The sequence below is a fragment of the Acinonyx jubatus genome, chromosome B3 (genome assembly GCF_027475565.1).
Source record: "Acinonyx jubatus isolate Ajub_Pintada_27869175 chromosome B3, VMU_Ajub_asm_v1.0, whole genome shotgun sequence".
NCBI classification, from domain to species: Eukaryota; Metazoa; Chordata; class Mammalia; order Carnivora; family Felidae; genus Acinonyx; species Acinonyx jubatus.
The window spans coordinates 91743554-91756950 of NC_069386.1; the positions used below are offsets into that span (position 1 = coordinate 91743554).

The 13397-nt window shown below is 35.0% G+C and overlaps 2 protein-coding genes across 8 annotated transcripts in view; one reads left to right on the forward strand and one right to left on the reverse strand.

Moving 5' to 3' along the window:
• FANCM (FA complementation group M) overlaps positions 1 to 13397 on the forward strand; it is a 69237-nt gene that overhangs the window by 47009 nt on the left and 8831 nt on the right. For 5 of the 7 annotated variants that reach the window (XM_053224429.1, XM_053224425.1, XM_053224424.1 and 2 more), the window contains exons 15-20: positions 2338 to 2429; positions 2544 to 2612; positions 4239 to 4367; positions 5371 to 5527; positions 8359 to 8465; positions 9227 to 9793. In XM_053224429.1, coding sequence (XP_053080404.1) covers positions 2338 to 2429; positions 2544 to 2612; positions 4239 to 4367; positions 5371 to 5527; positions 8359 to 8465; positions 9227 to 9793 — 1121 coding nt within the window. The remainder of the gene's footprint in view (positions 1 to 2337; positions 2430 to 2543; positions 2613 to 4238; positions 4368 to 5370; positions 5528 to 8358; positions 8466 to 9226; positions 9794 to 13397) is intronic. The other 2 variants (XM_053224428.1, XM_027065653.2) reach the window with 2 other exon arrangements.
• The window catches only part of MIS18BP1 (MIS18 binding protein 1), a 67462-nt gene continuing 63847 nt past the window's right edge, over positions 9783 to 13397 (reverse strand). Inside the window, exon 15 of the mRNA XM_053224433.1 lies at positions 9783 to 10886. Coding sequence (XP_053080408.1) covers positions 10805 to 10886 — 82 coding nt within the window. The 3' untranslated portion in view covers positions 9783 to 10804. The remainder of the gene's footprint in view (positions 10887 to 13397) is intronic.

Sequence of the window (13397 nt, forward strand, 5' to 3'; positions counted from 1 at the left end):
GTTGTTAATTTTAGCCATTCTGACAAGCGTGAGGTGGTATCTCCTTATGGTTTTGATTTGTATGGTTTTGATTTGTATGGTTTTGATATGTATTTGATTTGATTTGTATGATGTTGAGCATCTTTTCGTGTCTGTTAGCCATCTGGATGTCTTCTTTGGAAAAGTGTCTATTCATGTCTTTTGCCCATTTCTTCACTGGATTATTTGTCTTTTGGGTGTTGAGTTTGGTAAGTTCTTAATAGATTTTGGATACTAACCCTTTATTTGATATGTCATTTGCAAATATCTTCTCCCATTCTGTCGGTTGCCTTTTAGTTTTGCTGATTGTTTCCTTCTCTTTGCAGAAGATTTTTATCATTTTTGCTTTTATTTCCCTTGCCTCCAGAGACATGTCAAGGAAGAAGCTGCTGTGGCCGAGGTCAAAGAGGTTTTTGCCTGCTTTCTCTAGGATTTTGATGGCTTCCTGTCTTATGTTTAGGTCTTTCATCCATTTTTAGTTTATTTTTGTATATGGTGTAAGAAAGTGCTCCAGGTTCATTCTGCTCCATATCACTGTCCAGTTTTCCCAACAGCCATTTGCTGAAGAAACTTTTTTCCATTGAATATTCTTTTCTACTTTGACAAAGATTAGATGGCTATACGTTTTTGAGTCCATTTCTGGGTTCTCTATTCTGTTCCATTGATCTGAGTGTTTTTGTGCCAGTACCATACTGGCTTGATGATTACAGTTTTGTAATACAGCTTGAAATCCAGAATTTTGATGGTTCCAGCTTTGGTTTTCTTTTTCAGGATTGCTTTGGGCATTTGGGGTCTTTTCTGGTTCCATACAAATTTCGGGATTGTTTGTTCTAGCTCTGTGGAGAATGCTGGTGTTCTTTAGACAGGTGATTGCATTGAATGTGTAGATTGCTTTGGGTAGTATTGACATTTTAACAATATTTGTTATTCCAATCTATGAACATGGATTGTTTTTCCATTTTTTTTTATGTCTTCTTGAATTTCTTTCATAAGTTTTCTGATAGTTTTCAGTATAGATTTTTCATCTCTTTGGTTAGGTTTATTGCTAGGTATTTTATGTTTATTGAAGTGCATCTGTAAATGGGATTGATTCCTTGATTTCTCTCTCTGCTGCTTTATTATTAGTGTTTAGAAATGCACCCAATTTCTGTACATTGATTTTATATCGTGACTTTGCTGAATTCATGGATCAGTTCTAGTAGTTTTTTGGTGTAGTCTTTGGGGTTTTCCAGTATCATGTCATCTGTGAAGAGTGAAAGTTTGACTTCCTCCTTGCCAGTTTGGATGCCTTTTATTTCTTTGTGTTGTCTGATTGCTGAGGCTAGGACTTCCAACACTGTGTTGAATAACAGAGGTGAGAGTGGCCCTTGTCATGTTCCTTATCTTAGGGGGAACGCTCTCAGCTTTTCTCCATTGAGGATGATATTAGCTGTGGGTTTTTCTTTGGTATACGGCCTTTATGATCTTGAGGTATGTTCCTTCTATTCTGGCTTTCATAAGGGTTTTTATCAAGAAACGATGCTGTATTTTGTCAAATGTGTTTTCTGCATCTATTGAGATGTAAATCTTTGATTATGTTATTCCCATTGGCGTCAAGGACATGATTTATGAATGTTTCATTTAAGATGAAAACTTATTTAAGGTCTGGAAATATGTTTAATTTTTAAAAATTAACTCTTTTGCATAGTTTTGGATATACTCTGACATTTATATTTTTACCAAGTTTATGTTACATTTGAGCCTCCAGTATTTGCTTTTAACACTTTAATATTAAGTCTCTTAATGGGTGAGATCATTTTTCCTATCTTTATGTCAGATTTTCATTAAAACTTTTTCTAGCATTATATTTAACTGCCAACTATGGGCAATATAAACGTATTTATGCAAATGTTATTTTAGTTAAATATGTGGTTATTAGCAAAAGTTATCCTCTTAATTTCCTCACTGGCTCTGTTTTATTTTTCTGTCTCATGCTGATTTTTTGGCCAAACTTCTGAAAAACTCTTTTTAAATAATGCACCCATCAGGGGTACTTGGCTGGCTCAGTCAATTAAGTGTCTGACTCCTGATTTTAGCTTAGGTCATGATCTCATAGTTCATGAGATCAAACCCCACATCGGGGTCTTTGCTGCATTGCATGGAACCTACTTGGGATTCTCTCTCCCTCTCTCTCTGTCCTTCCCCTGCTTGCATGCTGTCTCTCAAAATAAACATTAAAAAAAAACCAACTAACATTAAATAATGTACCCAATCAATAAAATAGATTGTTGTGGATGAACTTAAATCTATTGACCAGATTCATTTTTTAATAAATTATAGATGAACAATTAACAAGCAGTGAAAGTGAAGATGATGAGATTTTCCGAAGAAAAAGTAAAAAAACAAAAGGAAATGTTTTAGAATCCCCTCAGGTGAGTCAGTAATGACAACAATGTGATTATATAAAGGCTTCCTCCTTCCTATCTCCCCCGCCCCCACTTAAGTCTTTTTTTAAAACTTTTTATCTATTTATCTACTTTATCCAGGATGAGAAAAATGGGGAAGTTGCTTCCCCACTTCATGCTGTGAAAAAGCGCAGAGTTCCTGTAAACAGAGTAAGTAGATAATAGATAATGTATAGTAGTTCAAATTATTTTAGAGTAAATATTACAAGAAAAATATTTGTGTAGGTGAATGTAGGTGTATTTGATCTAATAGGTATATGGTTAACACAAGAATAGTAATTCCTATGTGATTGGAATTTCTGTTTCAAATTTATACTTCTTTAAAAACTATTCTTACTTTAGTCAGTACACTTCAGCTCACTAAATATCTGCTCTCTACTGTGTAAGATGCTCAGGATACTACTATAAGTATGATATCCTGGAATTGTCTAAAGTCACCTACAGTCTTAACAGGAGAGACAGATAAGTAAACAGATAATTTCAATATAATTCTTTAATGAGTGATAAAAAATTATAAGCCTTTAGCTTAGTCCTTAGGAGTTCTGGAATGTTTCTTGAAGATATAAATACCTTAGAGCATATATGGTAGTAAGCCAGTGGGAAGGCTTGCCAAGAAAGCTAGCAGCTTAATGAATGACGCAAAGCAGGGAAATAGCATCTCTTTATTACTGGATTGTAAAGACAAAGAGTGCCAGGAAGTAAAATTGCAGAAAAATTTGGGTCAGTTTTGGAAGGCCTCATTCTTTCATTTGCTTACTGAATGGGTTTGAAAGAAGGAAAGGAAGGAGTTCAAGATGAGTCTCTGGTTTTTGGCTAGGGCTGTTTGGAATATGTTTCACAAATTGAGAGAAGGCAAAAAGATGACAAATTCAGTGTTGAGCATGTTTGAGTTTGAGGATTTTGTGGAATAGTGATGTGACAGTGTCTGGCAGGCATTGTCTGGCAGGACTGAATCTGCAGTTTAGGTAGAGGGCAGGTCTGAAGGCTAATGATGTTCATTTGTTATCAGTTTATAGCTATTTGATAACTAAAAGCTGAGATTAGGTAATATTGTGTATTTTAATTCTCTAGTGCAATTTAGGAGAAACTGCAAAATTATTAAAAATGTTATCAGCTTATGTTTATTTGGTATATACTCCTATAACACTTCACTAGAAAAATTGCTTTAGCTTGCTACCTTAACTAGAATGTCTGACTGCCTCATCATAAATGAATTAAAATATTGACAATGCTGGTGATCAATCCATTTTAAAGTAAAGTTATTCCTGTCATTTGAAATTATTTTGGTAAACTTTTGATTCTTTTGATTGGTTTTATGTTGTTCTGAAGAGATAGAGTGATAGGCCTCACTGTCAAAATTTGTCATGGTTTTAGTCATTTCTTGGTTGGAAAGGGCTGTACGTTGATGACTGATTCTGAGAGTTGTATTTATAGTCTTCATTAATTTTTGTACAGCCCTTTAGGATCTTCTAGAGGAGATAAATGAAAACTATAAGTATTCATTATATGCATTTGATGTATACTAAATTGAATGAAGACTATAGTAGTACCTAATTTAGTGTTTTAGTACTTAGCATCACTTAACTTTTAAATTCTTAAGTATTATGTATTTTTAACATGGCTTTGAGTTGTGAGAGTATTTTATTTTTCTAACAAAAAATGTTAGGTCAACTATTTAAAAAGAAAAAGAAAATAAAAGCAAAAACCTGTGAGAAATACATTAAAATACAATTCAATTATATTTTCTTATGCAAGACATTTATTGAATTATTACAGTTAGAATTTTCATCTAGTGATGAGAGTGACAATTTTCACAAACAACATCCACAGTTAGAAGACTTCAGGGTTCATAACAGGAATGCAAACAGAGGCATCAAAGTCCAAAAGAAACAGAGTCACCTTAAGGTAAACTTTTTTTCATTTTCTTATTTTTATATATATATATATATATATATATATATATATATATATATATATATATGTATGTATATGTATATGTATTTAAATATACATATATACACCCATATATCATATGTATTAATAATAAAAATAAGGTTTTACATTAGTAGATTTCTTGTTAAAATGTCTTTATAGGAAAAAATTCAAAAATTAAAAATATTTTCACCCTAATTTTACTTGTTTTACTGGAATTAAAATCTCAAGGTGTGATAGTTTAGTTTCTTTTTATGTTTTGAAATTATCTTTCAGTGCTTTGTTATTTTGAATGACTGAATGAAGAAACTTTAGTGAAAATTTAAGATTCAAACTGAAAAAATACAGAGACAGAAATCTGAGTTTTAGATTGTTTTTACAGTCAGTACATCATTTTTCTTATGTCTATGCGATACTCAAATCCTTGGAAAAGAATCCTCAGCACCTTTTTTTTTTTCCTTTTATGTTTATGAGAGGGAGAGGAGAGGGCAAGGGTGAGGGCAGGGGAGGGGCAGAGAGAGGGAGACACAGAATCTGAAGCAGGTTCCAGGCTCTGAGCGGTCAGCACAGACCCTGATGCGGGACTCGAATTCACGAACCACGAGATCACGACCTGAGCCAAAGGCAGACGCTTAACCGACTGAGCCACCCAGGCACCCCTACACCTTTTCTTTTCGTAATCAACCTTTTTGTGGTGCAGTATTTTTCCTGGCAAAAATTAGCCAGAAGACTTGGGAAACTCTCTGCTTATTAAGAAACATCCAGCAAGCTGACATGCTGAGTTGTACTGTATTTTACTTACAGTAGAGTTTGCAGAGGAAAATTTAAATAGGTGTGCTACTTTGGCATTTCTTCTTGAAGTTTTGTTTTTCTTTAAAGCATTGGCAAGAAATCCATTTTACAAAACTATTTCCAGTTATGTAAGAAAGTAAATTGTTTTCTTAAGTGTGTTTCCTTGTTTTCTAATTTGTCACAGCTTGCAGCTAGAAAGTTTTTAGATGATGAAGCAGAACTTTCCCAAGGAGAGGCAGAGTATGTTTCATCAGATGAAAATGATCAGTCAGAAAATGAACAAGATTCCTCATTACTTGACTTCTTAAATGATGCAACTCAACTTTCACAGGATATAAATGGTAAATGATATAATGATGCTTCTTTTTCTTCTAGTTTTCAGTGCTTTTAACGTGATTATGTTTAAATATTTTAGTTTTTAAAGATCTTTGAGTTATAAAGGAAGAAAATTTGGTATGTCTGAAATATTTGGTCACTTTCATTCAAATTCTGTAATGTTTGCTTTATTTTAGACTTGGTTGCTTATAGGCTTCTGCTAATTTGATCAGATCTTACCAGAATGACCTGGTTGGCTCAGTGTCATATGTTCATTTTACAAGTAGTTAGTGACTACTGTGTGCTGGTACTGTGTAAAGTTCTTGAAAAAGCTGTATCAGTGGACAAAAATCCTTGCCCTTATGAAGCTTCCATGTGAATGGAAAGAGATAAACAGTATACACAACAGTTTACATAAAAATGAAAAAAAGAGTAAGATGAGGATTTGGAGTGGGAGGAGCTAGCAGTATTAACAATGGACATGGTGTAACTTTAAATAAGGTAATTAGGGGTAGGCTTCATTGAGAAGATGATATTTGATCAAAGATTAGAAGGAGATGAGGACTTGAGCAATGTTGAATGTTAAAAACAGGTGAGATACAAACCTAAATTTATTAAATTTGCCAAGTAAGAGAGATCTGCTTTTGGAAAACAGTCTCTCCAAACAATGCTTGAGCAGATCTTATATAAATATATTAATTACAGATGAGTCGGATTGGCTGTAATAGAAATAGGAAAGATTCTGGTGAGATTTTCAGTGTTCTAATCTTTCACAGATCTTGCCATTTATTTTGCTCCTGTACTCTCTGATATGTTGTAAGACAGCAAATTTTCCCAAGCTCTACTTGAGAGAAAAAAAGGTTTTAGGGGCACCTGGGTGGCTCAGTTGGTTAAGTGTCCAACTTTAGCTCAGGTCATGATCTTGTACTCTCAGGTTTGAGACCCATATTGGGCTCTGTGCTGACAGCTCAGAGCCTGGAGCATGCTTCAGGTTCTGTGTCTCCTTCTGTCTCTGCCCCTCCCCTGCTCACGCTCTCTCTCAAAAACTAAAAAAAAAAAAAAAAAACCATTAAAAAAAATTAAAAAAAAAAAAAAGGTTTGAGAGACTTAAGTTCTCAGTACTATGCCCTTGATACTGCTATGACTTGCAGAATAAGGTTTCTTAGTATTATACCCTTAATGTTCATTAACAGAGTGGCTTTTGAAGATTTGCAGTATTAATCTGGTTTAATCTGAATTACAAGTTCATTGCAGTAATCTAAGGAATGATACAGTCTTTTACCAATGTGGTAGCAGTGCCAGGGTCAGAAAGATTGGATTGTGGATACTTAGAGCTGCCAGGTTTTCCTGATGGATTTGAGAGAAAAAAAGGAGTCAGTGTGTTTGGGCAACAGGAAGGACATAGTTGTTGCTGTCTTATATTAGGCTACAGGTGGAGCCCTGAGGATAGGGAGTAAGGAGATCTGAAACTCCATTTTAATTTTTTTAATTTTTCAAAAGTTATTTTTTTAATCTCTACACTGAGTATGGGGCTTGAACTCACGACCCCTAGATCAAGAGTTAAATGCTCTTCTGACTGAGCCAGCCAGACATCCCTGAAACTCCATTTAGACATAGTGCATTTAAAATATGTAGGATTTCAGGGGTGCCTGGGTGGCTCAGGGATGCCTGGTTAAGTGTTCGACTTCGGCTCAGGTCATGATCATATGGTTTGTGAGTTTGAGCCTCGCATTGGGCTCTGTGCTGACAGCTTGGAGCCTGGAGCCTGCTTCTGATTCTGTGTCTCCTCTCTCTGCCCCTTCCCTGTTCATGCTCTGTGTCTCACTCTCTCTAAAAATAAACATTAAAAAAAATTTTTTTTAAATATGTAGGATTTCAAAGGTTTTTTTTTTTTTTTTTTCATTTGTATGACATTTGGGAAAAGGTAAAAACAGCAGGGACAGCAAATAGATTATTGTTTGTCATATGATGCATTTGTCAAGACAGAATTGTATCCTGAAGGAGGATGCATTTTATTTTATATACATTCTACCAAAAAAAAAAAATCTATAAAACAAAAAAAGTCTCTGAAAGCTCCTAGATCCTGAGTCCTTCTAAATAAGAAACTAGAAGTAAAGTCTCACTAAGTTTATAGGGATTTAGCATGAGTAAGGAGTGGATAGGTAATCAGGAGGATACCTAGTAGTTGATAGCTATGCTATGGAATGGAGGGAAGGGGAATATTATTCAAAGAAAAAATTATACATCTTGTTCCAAGAAGTGCGGTCATTAAATTAGTGTTAGCCTTGAAAATAACCTAAGTTGATTAATTTAATCACTCCAAAAAATGTAATGGAAAATGAGAGACAAAAATAAAATTGCTCTCTGATTATAACCCTGAAAGTACACATAAATAGAAACTCATATGTTTCCCAGTTTTTGCTTGACAGCAAGTTATGAAACGACCTTACCTCCTAGCTGTGTCTTTTGATGTCTTTAAGCATATGTTTTCTCTTTTGCCTGCATGTCTTATGTTTTATTTAGTATTTTCTGTAAGTCAAGTACAGTCCTCAGATTTTCATACACATTTATTTTTCATGAAAGGACACTACCTTAATACTCATTTTCGGAGCTAAGGCAGAGAGCTTAAATGAATTGTCACAATCATGCAACCAGATGGTCTGATTTTGAAGGCAAAACTAACTTTACGGTTTTTAATAATTGTTTTTAAACTTGTTTCGATATACATTAAATATCTTTTGTATAAAATAATTCTGCAGGTTTGGATTATGTGAATTTGGAATAAGTCAAAGTTAAATACTCTACTAGTTTTCATTTAAATAATTCTGCTACTTGAAATTCTTACTATCTTATACAGATTCTGAAATGAGAGCTATTTACATGAAGTCTTTGCGTAGTCCACTGATGAACAATCGGTATAAAATGGTCCGTAAGAAGCGTAACAACATAAATATTTTCTCGCAGGTATGAACTATAGAAATACAGTGGAGAATTTCCTGATGGTAATGTTGAGATATGTTCCTGTTAATGAAGTCTCCATTTTGTTTCTAGTACTGGACTGTCAGAGCTATTTGGGATAATTTCTGCTCTGCCTCAGAAAGGTGGACTAAATGAATTCTCAGAATCCCTTTTAGTCCTAATTTGATCAAATTACCCTATCTTTAATTTGAGCTAATTAGAATATACTGTTGAATTGGTTTCCAATTAGGAGAATATTTAAAAGAAGTGAATGGAATTTAATCATAAGAGTTAAATTTTTAATTCTTATTTTTTCTTTTATTCTTTTATTTGTCTTGAAAATTATTTTTTATAAAGATGTTATTTTCTAAAATTATGGATTATTTTTGATTTATGGACAACATTTTCACATTAGTCTTCTTTGTTAATAAATTGCCAGTATTGAGCTTGGTGTAATGTTCATATCTCTGTACTTCCATTGTGTTTGTTATGTAGTCCTTATCACATTGTTTATAAATTGTTTATTTTTCTGGCTACCTACAAGAGACTGTACATTTCTAGAGAGTAAATCATTCTTTTTATAACCCCAGTCTCCCCATTTTTTTCCATAAAGCATATACTCAGTATTATGGTAGTTGAGCACAAGTGACTGAATTAATGAAGTAAGTGAAATAATCATAAAGATTTCATGTACTTAAAAGAATGTTAAATACATACTGATTTTATGAAAGAAATTTATAATATGCTAATTTGTATTTTTACTGTAGATTCCTGAGCAAGACGAAACCTATTTAGAAGACAGTTTTTGTGTTGATGAAGATGAGTCTTATAAAAGTCAATCAAGTGAAGAAGAAGTATGTGTTGATTTTAACATAATAACTGAAGATTGCCTTGCAAGTGGGAGCAAAAACTATAGAACCAGACGTGCAGTAAAGCTAAAACAAATGGAGATGAGACAAAATTGTGCACGTTCAAAAAAAAAATTATCCAGAATTATTTTACCCGGTGACTCGAGTGAGGAAGAAAACAATGTAAATGATAAAAGAGAATCCAGTCTTGTGGTTAACCCAAGCACTGTTAATAAGAGCAAACAGCAGGACCATTGTGTCAATAGAGTGCCTTTTGGGTCTTCATTGCAGTCCAAGGACCATTCTGATCCAACTGTTAATCAGTCACCAAAGCAGAGAGGACAGATACCTCTCACTTTAAAGGATGCAGTTTCTGAGGTCTCAGACTTCAAAACTCGGAGCTGTAATAAAATTGAACCTACTTCACCACCATTCCCTACTGTTGATTCACAGAAGGACTGTAGAAAATTTCCAATTCATTTGAAGGTATGAATCAAATTAGAGAAAAAGCCTTATGTTTACTGAAAGGGTTTTTTTTTGTCGTTTTGCCTTTTTAAGTGTATTTATTTATTTGTTTAAAGTAATCTCTGCATCCAATGTGGGGCTTGAACTCACAACCCCAAGGTCCAGAGTCACATGCTCTTCTGACTGAACCAGCCAGGAGCCCCTGTTGTTTTGCTTTCTTTTGTGTTTTGTATTAAATAACTAGGTCAAACAAAAATTAGTAAGTGGTGAAATTCTTCAAACAAGAAAATAGCATGCTAAATTATATTGATAATTTGTATAAGGATGCGTAGGTTTTAATTTTTTTAATGTTTATTTATTTTTGAGAGAAAGAGGGTGGGGGAGAGGGAGACAGAATCCCAAGGAGGCTTCACACTGTCATCATAGTGCCCACTGTCAGTGTAGTGCCCTATGTGAGGCTTGAACCCACAAACTGTGAGATCATGATCTGAGCGGACATGAAGAGTCAGAGGCTTAACCAACTGAGCCACTCAGGTGCGCCTTTAGGTTTTAATTTTTTGAGTGTGATCAGTTTTCTTAGTAAAACTCTGTAAGGAAACTTGCTAGTTTTATGAAAAGGAGATAGGAAAATAGGCTTCCTACAAGATAAAATTAACAGAAATTACATGCTCAGAACTAATTCCCCACAGATTAACTTTTCTTTTCCCCACTGAAGGCTTCAGATATGTAACTGTCTTTATTGAGGAGAAGAGTTAGGGACACTACCTGATTTCCTTCGTTTAAATTTCTCTTTTTAGAATGGCTAAGTATTCCAGTTTCCTGCTTCTCCTTGTCTTATTATTGCTGAAATAATCCATCCCTAAAACCACTTTTAGTTTTTAAGAGTTTATAGTTCTAGGGGCTTATAGTTTAATAAGAGTTTATAGTTATAGTAGTTAAATAGGGGTTAATTAAAGGTTTAGTAACAGGAATCCCTTACCTGTATATAACTGATTCCTTTCCTTGATTGTCATCTTGGAGTGAGACCCAGACCTAACCTTCTATTTCTCTGTAGTATTCGGGTGTTTCAGGCCATTGTGCTGTAGCAACATGCTTCAGTGTTGACCCAGGGGCACTTAAATAGAAGTTTACAGTTTTAAATTGTCCCCAGGCTTTTTTGCACAAAGTTATTTCTTCAAGACATACTTAGGATAAGGTTGACTAGGTTAAGTCTTGTAATAGATTGGGGAAATAGAGGCTACTTCATTTCTCTGAGCCTCAGTATCCTCAACTGTACTATAAAGATAGTAATCCCAAGGGTCAAGGTAGGTAATATGGTCCCAGATTCATGATGGTTCAACTTACAATTTTTTGACATTATGATGGTGTGAAAGCAATGTGCATTCTGTAGAAACCATACTTCAAATATTGAATTTTGATCTTCTCCTGAGCTAGCAACTTGCCGTATGATACCCATCATGTTGGCAGCCACAGTTCCCAGTCACGTGGTTACAAGGGCAAACAGCTGATACACTTAGAACTTTTATGTACCCATACAGCCATCCTGTTTTTCACTTTCAGTACAGTATTCAGGAAATTACCTGAGATATTCAACACTTTCTTATAAAATAGGCTTTATATCAGATGATTGCCCAGCTACAGGCCAGTATAAGTGTTCTGAGCATAATTAAGGCAGGCTAGGCTTTGCTAAGCTATGATGTTTGGTAGGTTACTTTAAATGCATTTTCTACTTATGATTTTTTTGACTTATGATGGGTTTATTGGGAGGTAATCTTATTATAAGTTGAGAAAGATCTATGAACAGTACTTTGAAAACCACTAAGCACTAGCTACATTTCTACGTTGGCATGCTCTAACTAAAAACTGGATTCAGGCTAGTAATACTTTGGGGACTGTGAAAAAAGGCACATAGATTTTTACAGAAATGTGTTTTAAATTTTTTTCTGTTACCCTATGATTCCATGTAGTATGATTCTTCTCACTTGAAATTAGGAGGGGAAGAATTTGAGGTAGTTTTGAGAAGACAGAAAATAGACTATCTTGTAAAAAACTGTTAGATATATAAAAAAAAAGTTGACATCTATTTTGTCATGTATATTGCAAACAGTATTCTATGTCAGTCATTTGCCTTTTTGTTTATTTATGGTGGTTTGTGCCATAGGAAAAGGTAACTTTTTTATTCAGTCTCAATTTTTTCTTTACGGTTCCTGAACTTCAGTGTCATGTTTAGGAAGCCATTTTCTACTTCAAAATAACTAAGTAGTTCCAGTACTTTTGTTTTATTCTTTAGTACCATTTTTTCCTTTACTACATTTATTTTTTGCTTTTTGGAATTGAATACTGAATTATTTTAAAGATTATTTTCTGAATGATTAGGATTTCTATCTTTAGCTTAGGATATAGAAAATTGGCAAGAGCGCTCTTCCATCCTAGTAACAACAAAAAAAGCCGGATAGTCTCCAGAACCATGGTTTTATCTGAAACTATTATGGAGCTGAGGGTGTAGGACAACCAATTGGTCTCATTTCTAAGGAAAGACAAGTGTCTCCAAAGAGAGACTTATTGATTTGGGACATTCCCTGGGCTCTGTCTGTATAATTTGGTAAGAGGAATTGAGCTAAACCTTTAATAAATTGCAAAAGGCAGTGAACTAGCATGAGAGTTTAGAACCCCTGGGAATTGCAGACAAAAGGGGAGTTAATAACCATTTGAGGGCTCTTCTCCATAGACTCATTGGGTGTTTACAGGAAAGACTGAGAATCAGAGAAAGCCTCCCTTGCTGATGCCACGGCTTGGGGAAGTGACCAGCAATTATTATGGAAAAGGCAACAAACCCCATCTGGTTCCTTCTACCCTATTTCCCCTATAGAACAAAAAGCTTTAAGCTGCTGGGGATTACCAGCAGACCTTATAGCTATTCCTCAGGGCCTAGGTGAAGAAGACCCTTTACAGATGGAGGAAGGCAAGAATTAAAAAAGGTTCTGTACCTGAGACAGAGGCATGAAAACATCTTGGGCCTAGATCATTAGCTATCTCCAGCCCTGGGAAGGGAGGGCAGGATCACTGTAAAGGTCCTGTTTTGGGAACTGACAGACACAAGTCCTGCTCAGTGAAGTAGGAGAATAGAACTTAACCCTCTCCTCCTGCCCTGCCACCATGCCACCCCATGCACCTAGCATTCCCTCCAACTAGGCTAGCAAGCACTTAGTAACATAAAAGCAGTCAACTGCTGAGAGAAAGACAAGAGTATGAGGAAAGAACCTCTCTAAGGTACAAGGAAACAGAGAAGATCGAAAGCTGAGAGAACATTTGGAAAAATCATCTGACAAACCTTGTCCCACCCTAAATCCAAATAACACTATGGGAGTTTGAAGCCTCTGGTTGTACCTAGGGTAATCATAGCAGTAAACCCAAACTCATCTCAACCTTTGACTAGACCATGATCCCTGGGATCATGACCTGAGCTGAAAGCAAGAGTTGGACGCTCAACCACCTGAGCCACCCAGGTGCCCCGGATGAAGAATATCTTTAATGAGCCCATCAATAGACTTAATACAGCCACAGAAAGAACCAAGAAACTTAAAGCTAGGCCTGTAGAAATGACGCAATATGAAACACAAGGAGT